The 14292-nt window shown below is 38.5% G+C and overlaps 1 protein-coding gene across 2 annotated transcripts in view; it reads left to right on the forward strand.

Moving 5' to 3' along the window:
- Window positions 1–12932, forward strand: part of LOC135215256 (uncharacterized) — a 491173-nt gene extending 478241 nt beyond the window's left edge. The window contains exons 8-11 of one of the 2 annotated variants that reach the window (XM_064249786.1): window positions 240–381; window positions 971–2128; window positions 7602–7724; window positions 8545–12932. In XM_064249786.1, coding sequence (XP_064105856.1) covers window positions 240–381; window positions 971–2128; window positions 7602–7671 — 1370 coding nt within the window. In that variant the 3' untranslated portion in view covers window positions 7672–7724; window positions 8545–12932. The remainder of the gene's footprint in view (window positions 1–239; window positions 382–970; window positions 2129–7601; window positions 7725–8544) is intronic. The other variant, XM_064249787.1, reaches the window with a different exon arrangement.
- Window positions 12933–14292: the final 1360 nt, after the last annotated feature.

The following is a 14292-nucleotide window of genomic DNA, read 5'->3' on the forward strand; positions in this document are numbered from 1 at the left end:
TGTGTTCGTATTGCTCAACACAAATCTTATAATTAAATTATGTCGGCTGCCGATTTTCACTTCTAGCTCAAAAAAAAAAAAAAAACTGTAACACTATGGCCTAGAATTAATATACATTTGGGACATGTATAGCTGTTTCTGAGTACACCCATGTTAAGGCCACTTCACTGTCAGTCTGAAACCCGTCTCTGTCCTATCTCACTCTGAAGCCCTCTCACATTTGGTTCCTCCTCTTACAGTGCTGAAGACTGGGGCCTCTGGAATGATCGCGTACCGACTTCAGACTCGCGACGGCACCTGGCAGTGGCTCCAGACGTCGTCGAGGCTCGTCTACAAGAACTCCAAGCCGGATTTCATCATCTGCACCCACAGGCCTCTCATGTACATACAGTATAGTACTAGTTTGCCCTCTCGGTCAGTCTGAGATGTGGCCTTGCCGATGTTTCTGATATTTTGTTGTTCTCCCGTAAAGTAGGTAGATTTTTTACTTATATGATAATGATAGTACTAATTATGAGGATATGAATATTCTTGTGAAATAAGACATTCTGTGTTGGTTAACTGACACAGAATGAAATGTCACAGAGTAAAAATGAAAACAGTAAGATGAATATTAAATGTAATATTAAATAAAGATAAAATTCATAATAGATAACAGTTTCATAATTCTACTGACTGAAACTGCTACACGAATATTTCTAGTTAGAAATTAATTTAAAAAACGATACTGGTATTTAAACTTAAGTTACAGATTTCACATATTTTATAAAGAACAGATATTTCATTAATTTGCCTCAGGAATTCACAACGATTGTCTTTGTCTTATGAGACTTTTACTGGTAGATTGATTTAACAATATCCATATAATGGTCATACGAGATTCTTTATATAATATGGCTTGTACGTAGTTGGGCCGCATAAATTACATTTTTCTTATTATTAACAACACTGAATTTCCTGCCACTTGTAGGGAAGAAGAAGGCCGAGATTTGTTGGGCAAAAGGACAATGGACTTCAAGGTCTCCTACTTGGACCCTGGTCTGACCCAATCGTATCTCTGCGACTCCGAACTCCCGCAACTCTACGCGTCGCGGATGAGCCGCAAGTACAAGACGCAGCTGCGGGATTTCCTCACCACCTGCCGAACCAAAAGGACCTACACCAACATCACCGACACCGCCTACAACAACTACAACAACGTCTACGGGGCCTCCTACACCACAACCGACAACGGACTGTACATGCAGCAAAACCTGGGCAACCTCCAGTCTCTGTATCCTGCCAGCTATCTTCCCACGGATAACCTTTTCCACTACCGACAGTTAGGTTCCTATTACCCGGATTACATGACGCACAGTTACGTCGGGAATGGGTACGTCGATCCCGCCCGATCCTGCCTCAGTTACGACACCACGGGTCTAGCCAAGACTGCAGCTGACCAGAAGATCTACTGCCCCACACAACTCGATGCCTCAAAGTACCAGTACAAGCCAACAGACGCCTACTCCGCCGTCTACGGCACCAACACCGTGCTTCCGTCGCTGGAGCACAAGTACAGTGAACTGCGGCCGGCTGAGGTCAGAAGAGACGACCCCTCGGCACTGGCGTCCCTCGGGGCACTCGCTGCCACGCCAGGGACGACAGCCAGCGTCGTGGTGACGTCAGTCCCCACGACGGCCACCGCCACGCATAAAGAGGAGTCCAAAGACTCGGAGGGCTATTCAAACAATACCCGCCAGACGGTGCTCATGTGGGGGTCGGCCTCCCACGAATACGACCCCAATAAGAAGTACGCGGAGAGTCCCTCTGCCTCGACGCCAGTCGATCCTAACCTGGGCAACGTCGCTTGCAAATGGGGCACTGCCACCCCAGCCTCAACCCCCGGTGCCAGAAGCAGCGCCGGTGGCTCGCCCCACGGAGGCGAAGGTGCCTCTCCACACGCTGGAGGTGGTCCTCCGAGCGCCCACTCGTCAGCAGCTGCAGCTGCAGCAGCTGCTGCCGCCGCCTCAGCCGCTCACGTTGGCGCCGGGGCCGTGGCGCCCGCGGGTAAGGCTGCATACGGCTACAGTGAGGGCGGCGAGGTATGGCACCATCAATACTATCCTTACCACCCGTATCACACCTCGCAGTGAGTGACAGCTTCGTTTATTGTCTCTCTGGCCTTGCATGGTGACGAGCATGAATCTCTCTTAAATGAAAAGCCCGCCTGGCTGATCCGTGAAGCTGATTTACTTCATCTCGGTAGTCTTCATTGATAGTTGAGTCTAGTTTGTCTACAGTTGTCTTAAGAACCAGTTGGTTCAAGGCTTAAAGATTTAAAAGGATAAGCTTGATTGTTATTCACTAAAAAATTCTACCATCCAGAATCATTTTTTGATATCCGAGAAAAATCTTAGTGAATCAGAATCATGGATTAGTTAATCAAACCCTTATATCTCGCAGTCCAAAAACTACCCTTCCCCAAATGCAATTCATATAATGCTAATAAACCTTCAAGAATCCCTCTGCTTTCATGATATTGATAGATTTTTATTTAAAACGAATGAAACTTTCACCTTGGTAGCCTTGAAATTCACCGGACTGCGAGATGATGTTTGTTGCTGTTGTAATGGGGAAAAAAATGTTTGATAATCTGCTTACCTCCTCTCATGAAAGTTGACGCAGTATGTGTCGTTTGTAACCCAGTGATATGATTGTCCTTTGTATCTGTTCATTTTGGTGGTCCTCCTTCTGTCCTCTTTATTTTTTCGGTGTTGCCGATTGTCCATAGAGTAGCTAAAGGCGGGCAATAACTTGACTGTGATCTCTATAACTGTAACCTTGACAAGCCACTGGACGTCATTGGGCGAATCAAGTAGAGTAGATGACAGCTAATTAACGAACCAGGTTTTGCAGATTCCTATTGATCTTGATGCCTCCCATCTCCAGTGGTTTCTTTGCTAACGATAATACTTTGCTTGAATCCCGTTTGTCGTTCATGTGTGTGTGTGGTAAGTGTCCTTTTATAGCTGATGGTTCGAGCATTTTTGCATGAAGTTAACGTCTCTGCATGATTCCGTTCCCTTGGCCATTTTTTTTTTAACGACAGTCCCTCCTAACCCTTCGAAAAGCGATTCAAAGGACTTTTCGCGTAAAGATACTCAGTGTCTCGAAATTGGTTTAATTCTGGAGTCCGAGAATTGGCCTTTCAAGGTCTCATTACTAATGTTAGTGTTTTACTTATATATCTCTTGTCTCGAAAAAGACAAAAACTTTGTCACAATAACGACAACGGGACTAGAATCAGTTTGACGTTTAAAACGTGTGGTGGAGAAATAAATTTTGGTGCTCAGAAAGTATCTTTGCAAATAAATTTATTATATTAGATGAATTGAAAAATATGTTTTACACTATCTGGCTAAGAATTTGATGATCACTTAAAAATTTAATTAGCTTCCCGATTTTCCTCTCTTCCATTGGGCTTGTTCCAATCTCATGGTATTTGATTCATTTTATCACAAGGCAGTTAAGAGAGAGAGAGAGAGTAAAATTGGTGTGTACGAATTTTGTATGGAAACTCGGAGGGATATACAACTACAAATTTTATGCGGCGTTCTATAGAACAGGTAATGTAATGCAGTAGTACCTTGAGTAAAGTATAATAACAAAGTTGAGGAATATTTTAATTTGTCAATTGAGAAGTACCCAACTTTCTTATGCATTTCATATTCAAATGAACATCTCCAGGAAGAGCATAATTTCAATATATTAGATTTTTTTATTGTTAAGAGTATTTTATCAATTAAAAGAGGTCAAAATTAAAATCAACAAAAGAAAATATACAATAAGAGGATAAGTTCTAAATAGTTTGCCTGTCCAACAATTAGGAATGTCGGCCATCAAATATTCGAAATCTTCAAAATAACCGCTGATATATCAGTCGTTCCATTCAAAAGAAAAATTATTCTGAGCATTAGATTCTCCAGGTGTCCCGCAAGTCTAATAATTGAGATAAGAATATGTATATATCTTTCAGTCACCCGGAATTCCGAAAAGTTCAGTGTGAGGCAAGACGAGTATTTGCATGGAAGCGGCCTGTTGCATGAAACCATTGCCTTGTTAAACCATATCTATCATTTTATCTCTCTCTGTCCTTTGGTTGTCTTTTAGTTTTGTGTTTTTTCGGTTTCCTTATTTGTCACTCATTTTTGCACCGCCACAGAAAAAAAAGAGAAAAAATTGCATGAATATATTAGGTAATGGTTTTAGGTTTATTATATTTATCATTTATGAGAAGATTATTCTTTATTAACTTTATGTTTACAAAGTGTTGATTGAATCTGTGTTTTCCCAAGCTGCTTAATACATAATGTATCAAATCTGACGAGAGAATAATATTTTTTTGAGAGAGATAGGTTTTAGTATCCCAGATAGGAAAGAGCTTTTGATAGGCACTGTGTATTATAAAAAAAATAGCTTTACTGTCTAGGCAAAGAATAGTTTTTATTTTTTAACATCGAAATATCATGGCCCCTTTGTATTCCATTTTCGTTCTTTCTCTCTTAGTCTCTCTAGAGCCTGCGTTATCATGAACACAAAAGAATCATTTTTTTTTTCTTATAAAACTCATGACAAGGCCACAAAACACAGTTCCATCCTTTGACTTCAATCAACACCAACAAATCTATGATGTACCAGGATTCCTGAGGTCCTTGTATCTCCAAATACCTCATAAATGTTAAGAGGACATCGGTCCTTCGTCTTCTTAATCTGAACTTGTTCATTTTAAACGAGAGGAAAGATTAGTTATAAGACTGTGACAGAATATCGGTCTAGCGTCACCCTATACATATACAATTAACTCATTAAACCGTTCTATAGAGCTCCTTTTTCGTAATAAATGAGTTTATTGTGATGGCGTCCTTCAAACGCGTTAGAACAGATCCAAATAAGCAGTTGAATTTCATTCAGATTGTCTTACTTAGTCACTCTCAAAACCAAGTCTCATTTCCTTGCTGCATTATTCAGGTAATTGCCTTGTTTCATAGTGTGAGGGATTCACTTTTTGATGACGTCTACATGTGACAGTAAGAGTGTGAAACCAGGGATTTCATGAAATCCCTGACATTTTCTGGGAATTCGCGAAATCACCTAGTCACATAGGAACATCTGATCGCCGAGGGCCTATAGTAGATTCACATCAACCGTGCATTTGACATCTAGGCCAGTCCCTTACGACGCTCCTGATTGGCTGTTGATAAGCCAATCGCAGGGCTGGAATCTCTCAGTCTCTCGAGAGTGTTCACATAGGCAGGATGCATGTTACACCTCTCCTGAAACGTATCCCCCAGGAGAGGTGGAACATACACCCTGACCATGTGAACTCCCGAGAGAGACTGCGAGTTTCCTGCCCTGTCGTTGGCTTATCAATAGCCAATCAGGAGCGTCGTAATGGAGTGGCCTAGACATCAAATGCACGGTTGATGTGAATCTACTATAGTACTAGACACGGCGAATCAGTGTAGATGAACCAGTTTCTCAGGGTTTAGAACTAGCCCCTCTGGGATCAAATGTCCCTAAGTGAATCGTTGATTTCACGAATTCCCTGAAAATTTCAGGGATTTCATGAAATCCTTGGTTTCACAGTCTTACTTTAACGTATATACACCGTCAGTAAGCCAAGATGGTTCTAAGTTGCTGCAAAGGAGACTATACTCTGTTTTTTTTGTTTTTTTTTCATCTGTCCATCCGCCTGTGGTGTTTTTGTATGGTAACACTGCGTCCCGGGCTTTAGATAGTTACATTCAACTTACATTCAACGATTATAATAATATCCTATTTCGAATATTAACGGTGTAATTCGCATACAGTAAATTATTAAAACACTTTTCAGTTACAAATGTACACCCAGATATCCTTTTATTTACCTAAAACTTACAATTAGCGTAACTATCTAAAGCCCGGGACGCAGTGTTACCATACAAAAACACCACAGGCGGATGGCCAGATGAAAAAAAACAGAGTATAGGTGCGATTTCATCAAAACTTTTGAGAGTGACGCTACAGCTGTGGTGTTTTTGCACAACGATGTCGTTGTTTTAAGCGTTCATAATGGAGAAATCAAACAGTGATTCAGTATCTTCACTAATGTAATGGATAGAACGATCTTGTGGATGTTTACGTCTGTATCAGTTGATGTGCACATATGTCTTCATAGAAAATGTATACACAGCAAAGGGCATTCATAGTCATTAGTGTGGACATTGCACATATGTGTATGGGCATTTAAATGTGTATGTATGTAATTGTATATGTATTTGCTCAGTATATAGTAATGTATAAAGTATTTAGACTTGCGTGGATGCGTATGAATGTACAGGTTTATGTTTTTCCATGTCTGTAGGCATGTGTGTTATGTAGAGAGGGCAGTGCCCATGATGAAAGATGTTTTCACCGGTGATATAACCTTTTTGGCAATTTAACAAAGAATAGTGCTATACTGAATTCACCTTTTAGTAAATACTTCCTTGCAATGATGTCCAATTTATGTATGAACTGTATTTTTCATAGAGGTTTATTAACGTTATCAGGCCATTCATTGTATATGTAAATAATTGTTTACGGTAACAGAAGCCTATTTTTTATACATTGCATTTACTAGAATTAAAAATTCCAAATATTGATTCCGTTCATCGGAGATATCTTAATACAGGAACTCTCAGGAAGGACAGAATATTTATATTAATATCAAAATCCGCCCCCTTCACACACACACACATATATATATATATATATATATATATATATATATATATATATATATATATATATATATATATGTCAAGAAAATTTCATCGTGTAGTATTAACTATAAAGCTTTTTGGCTCAGACACAATCCAACATTCTCTCTCTCTCTCTCTCTCTCTCTCTCTCTTCTCTCTCGTCTCTCTCTCTCTCTATCTCTCTCTCTCTCTCATACTTCAGAATACCTCGCATATAGTTCCCCCTTCTCATCTCGTGAAAATGTGTATTTATAATTAAAATAGATTCCCTAAAATACATTGCCTCCCTTCCTCCCTGTAGCTTAATCCTTAAAGATATGTAACTGATTGTGCCATTACAGTAACTCTGGGTATCAAAGAGCATTCAGAATTTTACCTTTTTATTATTATTATTTTCTACGTAACAGATAATTGCTTTCAGAATTTATAAAAAAAAAAATTGCCTTTAGACACCAGCTTTCAAGTAGGCCTGTCACTCTTTCTCGTTGATTTAAGGGATCTCTCAGGATCAGTATAAAATCTGTCACCCAATGTTTTATTTATTGTAAGTAGCTAATATTTATATATTAAAAGAATAACGCATAAAAGACGGCAAGGTACTCGGCTTTGCCTTTTCATCTGTTGTCTTTTATGCCCCTCGTAATAAGTATCTCATGAGATACTTATTCCAAGTCGTTAATCTTCAAGTAACTTCAAAGTTTATACTGGTCCCCTCTCCCAACCTCAGTTGATTTTCTGTCCCTCAACCTCTGTTATTTTGTTATTCTCCTTTGACTCGAGGGGTTTCCTTTTGTTGTGTATCTAAGACGTAGCCCTATTTCTCTGCCTCGACCCCTACAGCAGCATGGGGGACCCCAGCTACCCGCAGATCAGCAGGAACCCAATCCTCTGCTGTCCATCTCTGAGGTAACCAACACCCTACTGAACCACCAGGACTAAGACGAGGTGGTCGACTTCCTCAAGGTAAATAGACCAAAATGATAACCAAGTGAGTCTGCCCCCTCACCTACATGGTAAGAGAATACACACATTTCCAGATAAGGAGCAATCAGAGAAACAAAGAGTAATATCCACAGAGACTGTAAAACACATTGATAAAACCTTTAAGAGCTTTCGTGACAAGTAAACAGTGAACAGTTCTGCTAAATTAGAAAGCATCACTATAGCATTTCTTCGCTCATTTAGACTCAAAGTAACAATTGCACTGTCACCTGCATATTCCAGCACAGAAAAATGCTTTTTAAGTTGGCTAGAGAGACAAATGAGCACGGACATTAAGTTTGCTAGATTTCAATGACTTTACTACTGGTCCAAACTGCAAGACTTTTTTGACAGTGCTTACTGATCTTGATAGCTTTGAAACGCTCTCCGTCTGGTAAGCACGTGTCACACTTCAAAGTGGAATTTCAGTATACTTTCCGAGCCTTTGCTGAGACATGTTTAAAAGTTGTCAGTAATAATAGTAGCTTTAAATCTTGCAGTGAGGACATACCAGTTACATTAATATACCATTAATTAGGTATTACACCTTTGCAGTACACAAATGTAAATTTTTTTCTTTTGCATCAAAATCAACTTTACAACTGAAATTTGAATTTCAACCACTGTGTTTATTTTTAGAAAATCCCCATAACCGTAATTACGATAAAAAATTATATGTTTTTGTTCATCTTGTGGTTTTTCATTTCTACGAAAGAATTTTAGATCATTATTTCAGTACCTCCTCCTGACTTGCCTTCTCTTCCTTTTCGCTTTACTAATCAGATTATTCTTTCCATTTTAGGGAGAAGGAGGAGGATCCTGGACTATGTGGGAGTCCGGAAGTGACAACAACTGATCCTCCTATCCTGGCTCAGTCCTGAGATACAGGACCCCAGGGAGTCGTGATCATATCTATTGACGAGATTCCTGAAGCGACCTCTTCCTAATTTTCACCTGGCCTTCTTCGAGGTCGTCGTAATTTTCACTAACATAATTCCCTAAGTGTCTCAGCTTATGGAGTTAACCCTTCAATAGCTGGTTGCCTAATAATAGAGAGTGTACGTGCAAGAGAGTTATGTTTCTGTAAGCTTTTGAGAAGTTTCTCAGGACCTTTCATGACAGTAGCATCCACTGAAGATGCTGCTTCTGGTGAGCAGGCAACACCTACTTATGAAGTCACAGGCTGTAATTTATGCTAGCAGTTCACTTTTGTTGCAACAGTGCTCCTTGGAGATAAAGGAAATCAGTTTAAACAGGATTAGAGTGCTTTGGATAGCAGTTACCTCAAGAGAGAACTGAAAGACTCTCTGTCTGCAAATCTTAACCAGTAGCTAAGGTTTTGCTAGACTTGGCAGATATCAAAGGCTCTCTTACCTGTCGTTAGCAGAAACAGCTCATGGAAGCCTTTGGTACATCTCAAATGATCATAACAACATCTGCAGCCTGCCAGATTCTTAAAACGCAGAGACTCTCACTGTACACATGTGTCCAGCTCATGAGAGCCTTTGGAATGCTAAGCTTTAAGAGCTTTAGTTTTTAAACTCGTGCTCATGGTTAAATCTTGAGATGCTTTGGTGCTATACCCTTTGCAAAGCTCCAAGATTTCTAATATCAACCTTACAGTCAGACCATGATAGCTTTTGGATTGCTATATTTTGCAAAGCACTAAGATCTCCATTGTTGCATGGGCAACAAATGAAAGCCCTTGGCATGCTAGGCTTTGGAAAGCCACAAGGTCTGTGTTAACAGCCCCTGAAACCTTTGATACAGCAGAATTTCCAAATCCCAGAAATCTTCACTGTCTGCCTGATAGCCAATACACAACAGATTTTAATAAAGTAGACTTTGCAACTCAACTCCTCCCCCCCCCCTCAAACTTCCCTCCCCCCACCCACTCAAAAGAAACTCACTGTCAGCCATATGGGAAATTTTGAGACCATCACTACAACGTTCTTGGCCAAATAGTGAGGGGCCCTTAACATTCGTTTGTCCTCATTCACTCTTGATGCCGATTGGGCCCACCATGACCCTTGCTTTTTATCAAGACAAAGTCATAGCTGAGATATGATTGTTTTAACGAAGCACAACCAGAGTCATCTCTGAGACAGGAAGATTGTGGAGGTAATTGGGAATTGATTCAGAAATGAATTTCCACAGGTGAAGATTTCATTGAGGCTTCAACGGCTGTATAATTTGAAACCACTCAGAAACAAGTTTTGTGGCTAAATTTTAGCTCGTCCTTGGAAAAAAATGCTACGGTCACATTGACAATTAAGTGTGGAGGAATAAAAAGTGAGGAAAAAAATAGTGGTTAACCAATAAATTATACGATGATGAAAACAAAGTGGTGCTCATTGGTTGAGAGATATGTTTAATTCTAAAAATTTCGAGTTTTCCGAAAAAAATTGTGTGTATTGATTTTTCGTTTGTATATATAGATGACTAAGATTACTGGTATTAATGAAACTACTTGGAACTTTTAGTACTTGGTGCCCTGCCTTTCTTAGCTTGAGAATTTAGAAGTAACGCTCAAAGTGAACGGAAGAGAAAATACAGAAATCAAATAACATGAAAAGTCAAAGAAAAAACTGAAGGGCAGGAAAATGTGATGGAAAGCTTTAAGAATCAAAAAGAAAAGTGAAGACTTATGTGTTATTAAGTATCCATTTTTTCGTGAAAAAAAAACTTTTATGAGATATATGATGCAGAAAGTTAACTGTGCGTGATTGAAATATAAAATGCAATTGAGAACAGTACAACAGTTAAACTATCAAGATGATAAGTGTAACTTTTCTCCCTTACGCATACGTATAGACTTATAACAGACCACTTTTCATACAGACCACGTAATGATCTAGTCATGAAGTTAAGTGAGATTTAAGTTCTTTGATTAACATAAAAAAAAAATGTACGTAATTTTATGTAAATGTGAAAAACTCGAAGGAAATCCAGGCAGTAAATGAAGATCAATAGAAATATTATTTTCTACCCGGGAGGCTTCATTCTGGTAAGAGTTCCTCGTCTTTATGTGGCGGAACATCAGACCAAGGGCTCTGGGTTCTAGAACTCTGGTTATCCTGGATTCAGAAGCTAGAGGTCTAGAGAGATGGCTGGCCTGGCTATCTTTCTTTGGCCTTGGACAGCAGACGGTCTGGACAAGGACTTTGGATTCTGAAGCTCTGCTTATCCTGGATTCAGAGGCAAGAGGTCTGGAGAGATGGCTGGCTAGGCCGTCTTTCTTATTCTGGAACTCTGGTTATCCTGGATTCGAAGGCTAGAGGTCTGGAGAGGCAGTTGGGCTGTCCATCTCTCTTTGTTCTTGAACAGCAGAAGGTCTGTACAAGGATTCTGGAACTCTGGTTATCCTGGATTCGGAGGCTAGAGGTCTGGAGGGGAAGTTGGCCTGGCCATCTTCCTTTGTCCTTGGAAAGCAGAAGAATGTATTGGACAAGGACTCTAGATTCCAGAATGATGGTGATTCTAGATGCAAGAAACTAGAATCCTGAAGGGAAAAGTGACTTAGCCAACGACTTGGTCCTCAAACGTCAGGACTCTTAATTTTGGAATGATGGTGATCCTATTTTCTAAAGGCTAAATTCTGGAAAGATGGTTGAGCTTTCAAGATTTATGAGATAAGGATTCTGAAAAGATAATCTTTAGAGCCAGATTTGTTACTGAAATATTAATTTCAGCATAATCATCTGTACACAGTTTAAAACCCATTAGAACACGCCATGAACACTAAACACCACCTTTTGTGTAAGGACCATAATGTACAACATATATAGACTGATGAACACAACATATTTATAAATATATATACGAATTATGGTGATATTTTTTTTACAAGCACTCCCCTACAATCAAAGAAATACCTTTCTTTGTTACACACACTTCCTCTTTTATGTATGTTACACGTATAATGAGAATGTACCTACTGTAAATGCTGTTTCTTTTGGATCAAGACCACTAAGAAGAGTGTCTTGATTTTCCAGCAATGCCTTGGGTTTCGCTTACTGGTGCATGAGACCCACTTCAGCCTTTCATCTTGATTCCGGTCAAATCAGACTAAAGAACAGCATTGTTGTTTTGTAGTTTTTGGAAGTGGTTTCTTGGACAATGGTTCACAAACAGAATTACAGTCATGAAAGTGGCTTAAAGTTGGTCCCTCTAAAAACACACTATGTTAAATCACTTATCGCGGAATACCATGTAAATATGTTAGACAGCAATTTTTAGTTTTCACAGAGTTCTCTATGGACTCCTGTTTGGTTGAAGCTTCAGTATTGGTGTAGACGTAACGAGTTATGGTTTTTTTTTTTTTTTTTTTTTTTAGATATCTCGCCTTATATAGCTGCCCGTTTGGAAATGATCTTGAACAGGTTTTATAATCTACTTGCCGAAATCATTCCAGCATACATTACTTGTTGTTAACTAGTGATATTTCAGAACTAGATTCATTTCTTTCCCCCCCACCCACCCCCTTTTTTTTTATTGTCCATTTGTTTCAGATATTAAGCAAAGAATGTATACTCAAAGGAGGCCCAGGTACTCCATAACTCCTTACTAAGGATCCAAATGCATTATGAAGTCTTGGTAACCCAGGGTCTCTCAATTTGGAGATGTCATAAGTTCAAAGGGCTTTTGGTAAGGCGTCCAAACAGCAGCAGCAAAATAACTGGATTTTCCAACATATTTACAAATAATTAGTAAAGATTATTGTTTGAAATTTTGGCACGTGCCCATAGAAAAAAAAATCATATATAAGAGACTGCATGTACTATTCAGATTTGTGAATATTGACGAAACTCATGGCCACTTTTCTGACACCCAAGGCATTTGCAACCCATAATCAAAAACCTTTTTAGACTTTGGATGAACATTTAAGGCCTCTGCCAAGGCAGTTGATGTAAATAATAGAATTTTAAGAGTTACTCTTTTCCTAAGGATATTTTGAGTGCTTGGCTATTTTTTGAATAGCAGAATTCGCTGGTATGAGTGTCAGTATATTTTCTCAGACCAATCCTCTAAGAAATTTTATGTAAATTAATTTAACGCACATTTCATAGCTGATACAAACTTTTAGCTGACAATTTTCCTATATTGTACTAATAGTATTTAAACTAATTTTACTACTTAACATATGTATTTACAGATCAGGTAAAAAAAATAAAAACTTTTAGTATACAATTTTGTATCCTAAATATGTACAAAGACTAAGACTCTTCTCGTGGATTTCACGCTCGGTCGAGTTGGTGACTTCGACTCTTGACATCGGAAGTTCATCTCAACTGACATCAACTTTGCAGCTTGAAATTACTACTACTACTACTACTACCACTACCACTACTGCTACTACTACAACTACTACTACTACTGTTACTATTACTGTTACTATTACTACTACTACTACTAGATTAACAAAGAGACGGCTGGAAATTGCTAAGGAAATCAGTGATAAAACTGTGTCATCTCCATTTTCATTACACACTACGAGTCTCTTGTTTTATTTATTTCAACTTTGTACTTGAGAACGACAGGTCAAGACTCGGGAGAACAGCAAATGAGCTGAGGGGGGGAGGGGGCCCGGGTCAGCAGAGCTTGAGAAGGTCTTCTTCTTATATGTAGGTGTACAATTCTTCATTTTTTTCTGCTTTCCTTGCATAAACAGAGATGCATAAGTAAGAATTCCTGACAAACTTTTAAGATAGGCAAGGATTTTACTTTCTCAAGTAGACACACACACACACACACACACACACACACACACATATATATATATATATATATATATATATATATATATATATATATATATATATATATTATATATATATTTTTTTATATTATACATATATATATATATATATATATATAATATATATTTATACATATCTATATATATATATATATATATATATGTATTATACACACACACACACCACACACACACACACACACACACACACATATATATATTATATATATATATATATATATATATATATATATATATATAATATATATGTGTGTGTGTGTGTGTGTGTGTGTGTGGTCTACTTGAGAAAGTAAAATCCTTCCTTAACTTAAAAGTTTGTCAGGAATTCTTAACTCTGCATCTTTGTTTATGCAGGGAAAGCAGGAAAAAATGAAGACTTGTATACCTAAAATCAGAAAGAAATTTTAGAAAGCATTGCAATTTTTTTTTTAATTCCTGTACAAAAAGTAATATAATCCTCGATTATCTTAAAATGAACGTTGCCGTTTGTAATGGAGAGAGAGAGAGAGAGAGAGATAGTCCTAAACACCTTCATGAGGCTCTGCTTGTCTCTGGAATCCACCTATGTTCACCTGTAAGACCTCAGCTGCAGAAGGGGGTTTCCCATCCATGGTTTACAATGGAACCGTCCAATCCAACCCAGTGCTGTTTCTCTAAAGCTAGATAAAGCCGGAGAAGGAAATTCATGAAAAAATGCAGTAAATGGAAATCAAATGTCTTTTCAAAGATGAAGTAAATATGATAAGGGAAATGTACGTAATGATAAAAAAA

The sequence above is a fragment of the Macrobrachium nipponense genome, chromosome 5 (genome assembly GCF_015104395.2).
Source record: "Macrobrachium nipponense isolate FS-2020 chromosome 5, ASM1510439v2, whole genome shotgun sequence".
NCBI lineage: Eukaryota > Metazoa > Arthropoda > Malacostraca > Decapoda > Palaemonidae > Macrobrachium > Macrobrachium nipponense.